The sequence below is a fragment of the Miscanthus floridulus genome, chromosome 13, assembly GCF_019320115.1.
Source record: "Miscanthus floridulus cultivar M001 chromosome 13, ASM1932011v1, whole genome shotgun sequence".
NCBI classification, from domain to species: Eukaryota; Viridiplantae; Streptophyta; class Magnoliopsida; order Poales; family Poaceae; genus Miscanthus; species Miscanthus floridulus.
Window position 1 is genome coordinate 90,203,071 of NC_089592.1, and position 10,772 is coordinate 90,213,842.

The 10,772-nt window shown below is 51.0% G+C and overlaps 2 protein-coding genes across 2 annotated transcripts; both read right to left on the reverse strand.

The window, feature by feature from the left end:
- Positions 1 to 553: 553 nt before the first annotated feature.
- LOC136499093 (protein SOB FIVE-LIKE 4-like) lies at positions 554 to 1,415 on the reverse strand. The gene has a single exon (XM_066494786.1). It carries the CDS (start codon positions 1,245 to 1,247, stop codon positions 699 to 701), a length of 549 nt encoding a protein of 182 aa, XP_066350883.1. The 5' UTR covers positions 1,248 to 1,415; the 3' UTR covers positions 554 to 698.
- Positions 1,416 to 9,043: 7,628 nt separating this feature from the next.
- Positions 9,044 to 9,877, reverse strand: LOC136500289 (uncharacterized). The gene is made up of 2 exons (XM_066495637.1): positions 9,785 to 9,877; positions 9,044 to 9,700 (listed from the first exon to the last, which is right to left on the reverse strand). Exons 1-2 carry the CDS (start codon positions 9,875 to 9,877, stop codon positions 9,044 to 9,046), a joined length of 750 nt encoding a protein of 249 aa, XP_066351734.1.
- Positions 9,878 to 10,772: the final 895 nt, after the last annotated feature.

Consider the following 10,772-nt stretch of genomic DNA (forward strand, 5'->3'; position numbering starts at 1 on the left):
CTTAACAATAGATATTGTATTGCGACAACAGAATATGCAATGCACACACATTCCTCTGACGTTCAAGATACGAGAACGAGTACTAGGGAAGCAGTTTTTTCTTCTTCCTCTTCTTCTTGTGTTTGTTGTCATATGCCCCGTACTCCCCTGTGTCCCAAAATAAATAAATCAACTTGTGGCTAAGAAGTTGATTTATTTCGGGACAGAGGGATTACACGATAACTTGAGGTGAGGGAACCCTCAAATATATCCATGAGGGAACCCTCAAATATATCCATCTGGTCAGTATATAGGTTATGACTTAGAGCAGCGTTCATTAATATCTACATACACAGAAGGAGATTGCAAGCAACATTAAAAGCACAGGGCACTGAAGAACAACAATGACAAGAGGTTACAGTAGATTTTTTTTTACATGGCAACGGCTAACGAACGAACCTACTACTGGGTGGTCAACGAGGAGGAGATGGCCATATGGAGAAGGCAAAAACATGGGCCAAAAAATAGCCTTCCCATTGGTTGATCTATCTCCTCAGAATGAATGCATGCTTGCTTGATGCTTCTTCTTCATCTTCTAACAGCAAGCAAGGTTTCGAGCTCGACGAGCAATGGCGAAAAGGAGGATTCATGCTACTGGTACAGTGAATGAAACGAAGCTAATAGTAATAGTACATTTCTATCAGTCGTCGATGTTTGTTTTACCAGAGGAAGAAGCTTCTCCTTGAAGAGCCGCCGCCTCTCTTGCTGTGGCCTCGCCTTGACGAGTTGCCGTCTCCTCCTCCTTTGTCCACCTTGCCATTGCCAGCAGCAGCTTTCTTGCGGGAGCTGGCGCCGAACTTTGTGCGTGCGCCGCCACCTTCCTCCTGCTCTTCCTTGCCATGATGTGCTCCATCATCATCGTTGTAGTCTTCATCTTGTTTGCCGTGTTGGTGTTCCGGCAGGGACGACGGCGACGGCGACTTCACTTTAGCTGGGCCGGTGGAGGCATCGGACGCGAGGGAGTCGTCGTCGTCGGCATCGGCGTAATCTCGGTAGCCCTGCTTCTTGCCGCGGCTGATCATGTAGCCGTAGCCGTCGTCGACGCTGCTCCCTTGGCTGCCGCTGCTCTTGCCGCTGCCACCAGCGTCGTCGTCGTGGCCATGCATATGCATGGGCGAGGCAAGGTACATTGTCCAGCCGGACTCGCAGCTGTTGCAGCCCTCGCCGGCGCCGTCGTCCTCCCCGGTGATGTGGGAGGAGGACTCCATGGCGGCGGGATGGAGTGCGGAGATGGCCGCCGGTCGATGCAAGAGGCCGAGAGAGAGAGCCAAAGCAGGATGGGGAAAAGCTAGAGCAGAGAGCCAGTGGGAATGTGGTGGGAATGAGCAGCTAGCGTGAAGCCTGAAGAAACAGAGAGAGAAGCTCGGAAGAGAATGGATGAGCTTGGGACTTGGGAGGGAGATGAGAGAGGATGGATGAATATGAAGACGAATATACTAGTGTCTGTGTGTGTCTGGTAGAGTTGTAGGAGAGGCTATATTTTACTTTTATTTTTATGCTTGCTCTGGGCGCCCCATCAATGCAAGGCTGAAGAAGCCATTGCTGCTTCCCTGGCCTGCTGCGGTGCTTCCTGGAGTTGGACAATCACGACCACGAGCTGAAGGAGGGAACATTGAAGCCTCTGGCACCCGGCCACCATCTTCGTCTTCGTCTTGGTCCTGGCCTGGCCTTCTTCACAGGAGGAGAGGAGAGGAGACGGACGAGCGGGGAGGACCCCGAACTGGACTGGACACGGGCTAGGGTACGTCCGCGAGAAACGCCAAGACTCTTGCTCGCGTCGTCCTGTGTGTGCCTACAGGGTCGCTGGCGTTGGGGAGGGAGAGGGAGAGGGAGAAGGGGAGAGGTGTCAGGGGGAGGGGAGAGTGGCGGCAGGCAGGGCAGTACCCTTGATACTGTCTCCAGCAATGAGAACCTAAACATAACACTTATTCTCTGGTTTGGGTCATACACAGAAAAAATGGTCCACACTCAAAATTTAGCTTCTCTGTCAGCCAACGCAAATCACTCCCCCGTCATTTATAGTACACCGGTATAAATATCTTCTCATCTCCTCTCTCTCTCTCTCTCGTCGTCACTTCTCTTCCCCTCCCTCCCGATCTCCCGAAACGGACAGGGCGGCAGCGCGAGCGCACCTCGGGGGTTCCCGGACCTCGGCGCGGCGATGGCCGCCCTTGCGGGTGGCACGCCGGTGGCCGCCTCCCCCTCCGCCTCCTTCCTCCCTCTCTCTCTCTCTCTGCTCTCGACCTCCTCTCTCTCTGCCTCTCTCGGTCTCTCCCTTGCCCTCTCTCTCTCTCTCTCTTCCTCGCTCCTCGCCCCGAACGCCGCCGATCCACGCGCTACGCGCGCAGTGACCTACCTCGGCACGTCGGCTGGCCCCTGGCGAGACGACAACGCCGGCCAAGGTTTTCGCGTCTCCATCGCTCGGCTGTCCCCGGATCGACCAGGGCCCAGCGTGGGTGATGCCGTGCCTGCCGCCTCATCGCGGTACCCGCCTACAGCGCCTCGAGGCGGACCTTGCTACGCCGGCGGCTCCCTGCTGCGAACCCGCCTCATTGCGCCGACGGCTCCCTGCCGTGAACCCGCCTCGCTGTGCCACACGCTCCTCGCCGCCTCCTACGGGCCTAGCATGTCGACGACGCAAGGATTTGGGTCGAGGAGAGAGACGACGGAAAGAGGACGCATATTTGGGTTCCATCTCCCCTTCTACTCAAAATAGGTGCTCCCTTTGGCTATTCTGTTGGATGGCATTTTTTACTGTGCGGAACGTAAAATGGATTTGGGTAGCAGTATGTATGGCTCGTTGGAGACAGTCTAAGGGGGTGTTTGGTTTCTACAGGGCGCCTAAAATTCCTATCACATCGAATGTTTGAACACATTCATGGAATATTAAATATAGACTAATTATGAAACTAATTACATAACTTGCGACTAATTTACGAGACGAATTTTTTAAGCCTAATTAGTCCATGATTTGATAGTGTGGTGCTACGGTAAACATGTGCTAATGACAGATTAATTAGCTTAAAAAATCGTCTCGTAAATTAACCTCCGTCTATGTAATTGATTTTGTAATTAATCTATCTTTAATGTTTTTTATTAGCATCTAAATATTTAATGTGATATAAATTTTATGAGCGACTAACCCAAGACAGGCTATCCCCCGAACTGTCTCTCGTAACTTTGCCAACCATTTTGTTCTCTGCCTTGTCACCAAGCCCAGAGCAGCGGCCGGAGTCTAGCCGTCTACAGGGCTCCTGCTCTGCTCTCCTCTGTTCAGCGTGACAGAGCTTCCGGGGTGCTGTGCTGTGCTGTGCTGTGCTGCCCTGCCCATGTGGGCGTCCAGTGTCCTGCCTCTGTTCCCGGGTCGGCTCCGCCTCCTCCTCTTCTCTGGCCGGGACAGCCGGACAGGGCAATGGCGAAATCTATCTCCTCCTTTGCTTGTGCCTGTGAGACAAGACAGTGAGAACGAGGCAGGCGGTATAGGAACTCCAACTGCAATCATGCATTGATGCATATGATGAAAAGAGGAGGAGAGGAGCGAGGATTCAGTTGGGCTGACGCCTGTCGAACGTTGCTGGTGTGTAGACTGTGCAGTGCAGCAACCAAGTCCCCCAGTTTGCATTAAGAGGTTAATTTTTAGGTCTAGATAAAAATTAGCCTAGCTAAGCTTTTTTTTTTATATAAGTAGCCTAGCTAAGCCTAACAACGAAGTGAGCCTAGCTCGATTGGTTGGGTAAGAAGTGTGGTTATACACACAGCCACCTAGGTTCAAGTCCACTCTTCGACTAATTTTGGGTGCATATTTCTCTTCTTAATGAAAAACCACCTAGTTTCTCTTAGATTAGATCTCGTTTTTTTAGCTAAGCTTAGTGGTGTTTGATCCCTATTAGATGTAATATCTGGATTTAGACTAGAGTGCCCTATAGATGGGCACGATACTACCACGGCACTATGCCTTATCCATGTTGTTGTGTGGTGCTAACGTGCCGATATCTTGATCTAGGCACGGGCACGGCGCTATAATCTCTTTATCTGTGTCATACCGACACTATGGGAACAACGACGGCCTAGCGTGTTCGTAGCACTATAGGCCATTTGGGGGTCGCACCTCTCATCGAGTCATCGTCGTTACGCCACCTGCTCTGCTGCCGCCCCGCTGTGGAGCTGCGTTGCCCAGTTAGTCATCACCGTCCCGTGAGGCTACGTCGGTCGTGCCGATTCCGCTCATGGAGTCACGCCTCCTCTGACGCACGTGGGGCCATGCCGCCTCCACCGCACGCTCTGTGGGCTCACGCCACCTACATCGGGAGAAGCAGCATCGCCTATGTCAGTAGGAGCCGTGTCGCCTACATTAGGAGGTGAGAAAGACCGAGAGGAGTGAGGAGTTAGAGTTTCTAGAGAAGGGATTCTTAGAGATAACACTCTATACGGATCCATCGGCTATGGTTTACTTGAGGACATCTAATGACGAGGAAAATTCGGGTCGGTACAGTGCCAACCTATTTAGCCGTGCTATGCTCGTGCCCATGCCAACACTGCAGGCTAGACTAGCGGCCTAGGCATAGCACTACGCCCATGTCAGCAGGCATTGGCACTATAGATTCATACCCTGTTCGTTTGATCGTTTTTGTGGCTTATAAGTCGGCTGATACTGTTTTGTTGTGAGAGAAAAATATTCTATCATGACTGATAAGAATGGTTGATACGATCATATGAACAAGGTGTCAGTGTCGTGCCAGGCTAAGACTGTGCATTTTCCAGGCCGTGCCTAGGGCCACCCAACAGGCCTGTTCCCTAGCCGAAGCTACTTTGTCCCCGTTCGCTGGTCTGAAACTTAGCTAAAATTGGCTGAAAAATATCGTTCCGGTTGAATTATTACGAAAAAAAACAATGTTCCAGCTAAAAAAAAGCTAAACAAATTAAATATGGGCTAAACCGAACATAACCTTTTTCGTGACTCTGGACATGCTTGTTTCCCGCCACAGGATGTCACGTCGAAACCTGGGTGGCGCTACAGAAAAAAGTTACATGCCAGCGAACAGGACCAAAATTATTTCACCAGCCAAGCACGTAATTCTGAGTGTGGTGGCCAAAATCAGCGCTCACCTAGGTGGTGGCGTTGGCGTGCTCTCGCCGGCAACCAAGCACGATGCGAAAATATATAAGGGGGCGTTTAGTTTCAAAAACAATTTAGGTTTGGGTACTGTTTGGCTATTATAGCACTTTTGTTTGTATTTGGTAATTAGTATTTAATTATAGACTAATTAGATTTGAAAGTTTCGACTCGCGATTTCTCACCTAACTGTATAATTATTTTTATTTTTTATTTACATTTAGTACTCTATGTATGTACCGTAAGATTCAATGTAACACTTTAGGTCAAAAAAAAAAAAATTCCGGAATCTAAACATTGCCTGACTCGGGCGCTCCTCCTTTGTGAGAGGCTGAGAGCTTTGGTGCGGCTCAGTCCACACTCTACCGCCGAAGCTAGCGGATGCTACACCAAACAGGCCTGGCCATACCTATCTCATCTCGTGACCTGACTGACCTTGGTGGAGGGAAGGAAAGATGAGCGTAGCTCCTGCTACGTTCGATAGTAATAAAAAATAAATCAAAATATTGATTATTGTAAGAAAAAAATACTATTCTACTTAAAAACATTGTTTAACCAAATAGTGTGCGTGTGAGTGCGCGCCCCAGCCTCAGCCTAGCCGTCCAGCCCAGCCGAACGCGCCCTCCATTTTCTTGTTTAGTTTTTTCAAACTTCTGAAAAATGCACTATACAAAAAAAAAGATTTTCCGTCACATCAAATTTGTAGTACATGTATGGAGTATTAAATATAGATAAAATCAAAAACTAATTGCACAGTTTGCTTTAACTTTGCGAGACAAATCTTTTGAGCCTAATTAATCAATGTTTGAACAATAATTCATAAATACAAACAAAATACTACAATAGAGAATCTTCACTGTACAAAATTTGTCTGCGCAAACTTTTTTCAACTAAGGCCATGTTTAGTTGGCAGGAATATTCCTGTAGACTACTGTAGCGCACTGTATCATTTCATTTGTATTTGGTAATAATTGTTCAATCGTTGACTAATTAGACTCAAAACGTTCATCTCGTAAAGTACAACAAAACTGTGCAATTAGTTTTTGATTTTATTAATATTTAGTACTCTATGTATGTATCATAAATTTTATATAATGGAGAATTTTTTTTTTATATAGTACCAAAATTTGGAATGGAGGGCGAACTAAACATGGCCTAAACACCGCCTCGAAATGCAGTACAAGCCATACTAGGCCGTAGCCATAGGCATAGCCATAGCCATAGCGATAGCCCGATGGCTGATAGCGCATGGCCACGCTGGTGAAAGGTTCCCAACTCCCATGCGCATGTGCTGAACGTCATCTCCGAACTGCTCACCTGTCATTCAGACACGCAGTTTTATCGCTCAAGAATCCACCCTTGCCGCTCCCGGCCGGGAGCGTGTCATTCAGACACGCAGTTTTATCGCTCAAGAATCCACCCTTGCCGCTCCCGGCCGGAAGAACGATAACACGGTCCATCCATTGACGATCTGCCTGTTCTTCGGATGGCTGGTTCATATCGTTGCTGGTTTGTGAAGAAGTACTGTTGATTGGTTTATGTGAGAGAAAAATACTGTTTTGACTGAAAATTTACGATCGTTTACGACCAGCCATAGCCATACAAATGCTGTTTGTTGGATTTTAATATATATATCTTTAATTCTTTATCATCAGTAGGTTGATTTGGCATTGCGTCGTATGCATGTATGCTTCGATGCATCCACGAGAACTCGACACGGCGGCGAAGCAAGGCGAGGCGAGGGTCGACACTGAAGAAACAAAACAGCGCATCTATGATCCATGCATGGGTCCATCTCTTATCTTGGAAGTGATGTGTGCGTGGCAGGCACAGTGATGGACGGGCGCCGTGCGCTGTGCACCGTGCACAACGGAGGGACCGTGGCCGTGGCCACGGCCGCGGCCGCAACACAGTGCAAGTGCTCGTCCGCCTCGTCTCCATGTCCCCGTCACTGACTCCTGTTAGGATGGTCTCCACCGGTTGGCTCAACGACCAACTGTGTTCTTGATCCGCGTCCTGATCATGGACACTCAGCTAGTTCTCCTGGTCGATGGGCTCCCGTCGCGCAGCGCCATAAAAGGATGGTGAGGGCTGGGGCACAAAGAACAAGGTTCAACGCAGCCGCCAGTGCCCCCACCGAGGTTCCTAGCCCTAGTCCGATCTAGAAGGGCGCGCTGTAAGCGACGGAAAACGCCATCGCCTTGGTCGACGACCAACTCTGAGTCGCCGTGGACATACAGCCGTGTGGCGCCAAGCTCGACGGCGATGCGCAGTCCATTGATGAGGGCCTCATACTCCGCGGCATTGTTCGAGACTAAAAAATGGAGATAGATCGTGTAGCAGAGCCTGCTCCCATTCGGGGAAATCATAACCACTCTAGCCCCCAAGCCGGACGCCATGATCGACCCATCAAAGTATATCGTTCAGTATTCGTGGGTGACGTCTAGGGTCGGGAGCTGGACTTTCATCCATTCGGCGATGAAGTTGGCAAGAGCCTGAAACTTAATAGCGGCGTGGGGGACATACCTGATGTCGTAGCCCATGAGCTCGAGAGCCCACTTGGAGATTCGGCCAGCGGCGTCGCGGTTACGGACGACCTCCCCAAGTGGGTACGAGGTGACGACCATGACCTCGTGGTCGGTGAAGTAGTGCAGGAGCTTCCGGATCACCATCAGCACGGCGTACATATGCTTTTGAACCTGGGGGTAGCGAACTTTGGCGTCAGTGAGTACCTCACCGACGAAGTACACCGGTCGTTCGACCTTTAGGGGGTGTCCTAGCGCCTCCTTGTCGATGACGAGGGCGGCGCTCACAACGTGGTTGCTTGCCGCGACGTAGAGGAGGAGGGATTCTCCCCGTTCGGGAGCGACAAGGATTGGTGTCGACGTCAGCGATGCTTTGAGGCTTTCCAAAGCCTGTTGTGCCTCCTTTGTCCAGACGAATGTGTCTGTCTTCTTGAGAAGTTTGTAGAGAGGCATCCCTCGTTCACCTTGTTGGGAGATAAACCGGCTTAGGGCGGCCAAACAGCCGGTGAGTCAATGTACGCCCTTGACGTTGCGTATTGGGTCCATGTTGGAGATGGCCATGATTTTTTTGGGGTTGGCTTCGATGCCACGCTCAGACATGATATATCCGAGCAGCTTCCCCTTTGGAACCCCGAAAATATATTTTTTAGGATTTAATTTGACTTGAACCTTCGGAGGTTCATGAATGTTGCGGCCAAGTTTATGATCAGGTCGCTAGCTTGAGCCATTTTTACCACTACGTCATCTACATAGACACCGATTGTTGGTTTCAGCCACTCGACTTGGTCAGGTTGGTCGGGCGGGTCGATTTGGTCGGTGAAGCATCGCTGCATGCACTGTCGATAGGTGGCGCCAGCGTTCTTCAGACCTAAAGGCATGGTTACGTAACAGTACGAACCATATGGGGCGATGAATGAAGTTGCGACCTGGTAGGACTCTTTCATCATGATCTGGTGATAGCCTGAGTAGGCATCCAGGAAGGAGATGATTTCGCACCCTGAGGTGGAGTCGATTATCTGATCTATGCGTGGTAAAGGGAAGTGATCCTTTGGGCACGCCTTGTTGAGGCCAGTATAGTCAACACACATTCTCCACTTCCCATTTTTTTCACAAGAACAGGATTAGATAGCCAGTCGGAGTGGCATACCTCTTTAACAAATCCGACTACCAGAAGTTTGGTGATCTCCTCGCCTATGGCCCTATGCCTTTCGTCGTCAAAGTGATGCATGTGTTGCTTGGCGGGTTTTGAGCCCAGGATGACGCGTAGTGCGTGCTCGGCAACCTCCCTCGGTATGTCCGGCATGTCAGAAGGCTTCCACGCGAAGACATCGCGATTTGCGCGTAGGAAGTCGGTAAGCTCGCTTTCCTATTTGGCTGGGAGCTTGGTCCCGATCCGCACCATCTTGGTCGGGTCGGTGGGGTCAATCTCCACCGCCTTGGTTTCCTTAGTTGGATGGAAGGCACTCGAGGAGGTCGGCCCATTGCAGTCGGGGACTGCTGGAGTCGCCGAATTCTCGAGCTCTGGGAGCTCGACGAAGTTGATGACAGTAGTAGTGAGCTCGTAATGCTCACAGTCGTACGTGTAGGCATGCGAGAAGGTAGTACCTATGGTGATGATGTTGTTTGGCCCTGGTATCTTCAGCTTGAGGTAGGTGTAGTTGGGGATCGCCATGAACTTAGTGTAGCATGACCGCCCCAAGATGGCGTGGTAGGACCCCAGAAAGTCCACTACCTCGAAGGCTAGGACCTCCGAGCGGAAGTTGGCGCGGTCTCCAAATGTGATGGACAGGTCGATCCACCCAAGTGGATACGCCTGTGCCCCTAGGATCACGCCGTGGAAGGGAGAGCTCACTGAGCGGAGCTCTGATTGGGGGATGCGCATGGCATCGAGGGTGTTAATGTAGAGAATGTTGAGGCCGCTGCCTCCATCCATCTGCACCTTGGTGAGGCGCTTCTTGCAGATGATGGGGTCAACGACGAGTGGGTAGCGACACGGTCGGGCGATGTGGGAAGAATGGTCTCTCTGATCAAAAGTGATCGGAGAGTCCGACTAGCTAAGGAAAGAGGGGATGGCTGACTCAGTGGCGCATGCCTCTCTGTAGCATACCTTGTGTTGGTGCTTGGAGTGGATAGCGTCAGATCCCCCAAAGATCATGAGGCATTTCTCGGGGTCGAGGAAGCAGTCTTCATACTTGCCCATCGCGCCTTCTTTCGTGGCCTCCTCCTCCTTGCCTTTCCATTCCTTTGGCTTGGCGGCTTACCACAGGAAGCGCTTGAGGAGCTTGCGGTCCTCGTAGAGGTGTGTCGGTGTTTTGGACCAGGGGGTCCTCAACCAACCAGTGAATTTGTTCTGTGTGTTCCCAATCCTGAATGGTGATGCAAAGAGACACAAGGTTTATACTGGTTCAGGCAATCGATGCCCTACGTCTAGTCTGAGAGATCGATCTTGTATTCCTTGCACCGAAGTGCTCGTAGTAGGGGGTTACAAGCTAGGTGGGAGAGGGAGCTAGTCCTAGGTCTCAGCAGGGTGTCGTGTGGGCCGCTTGAGACGTTGCTCTCAGGCGGCTAGGATGTGTGCGTGTGTTACAATGTGTTACCGGGTCTCCTTTTTCTAAAACAACCCAAGTCCTCTCCTTTTATAGCCAGAAGGGAGGACAAGGACGGTACATGAGCTAACTATACGACATCGTGTGAACAGAGACGGCGTGTCTGGGCCCTGTAGCCTGTTCCTATGGCGACGTGGTTGTCGGAGCGGTCCGTCCTTGGAGCATTGGGGCGGCATGGTCGTCCCATCCGATCCTGTGCGTCGTGGGAGCCCTGAGACTGCCTCGGAGTGGGTACGGCGGTGAACGTGCAAACCACTGTGGACGGATTGTGTGTGAGGCCGAGACTTGGTCGGTGCCGAGGCTGCACCGTAGTGGAGGGGTCTCGGTAGGCGCGAACCCCAAGATAGCCGAGACCTTGGTGTACAGTGCCGAGGCCTCGAGTGGGCGGCTGATCGTGGGCACAGCGTTAGGACACAGTGGTTGGTAATCCCTGCCGTACCCTGTCCCAGCTGGTATGGCACTGATCGTGGACACAGCATTAGGACACAG

What these genes read in the sequence shown, in the direction of transcription:
- LOC136499093 (XM_066494786.1), bottom strand. Translation starts at nt 1,247, where the DNA reads ATGGAGTCCTCCTCCCACATCACCGGGGAGGACGACGGCGCCGGCGAG.
- LOC136500289 (XM_066495637.1), bottom strand. Translation starts at nt 9,877, where the DNA reads ATGGGCAAGTATGAAGACTGCTTCCTCGACCCCGAGAAATGCCTCATG. An exon ending in ACTCCAAGCACCAACACAAG is followed by an intron (nt 9,701 to 9,784) that starts GTATGCTACAGA and finishes ACTTTTGATCAG; the next exon opens with AGAGACCATTCTTCCCACAT.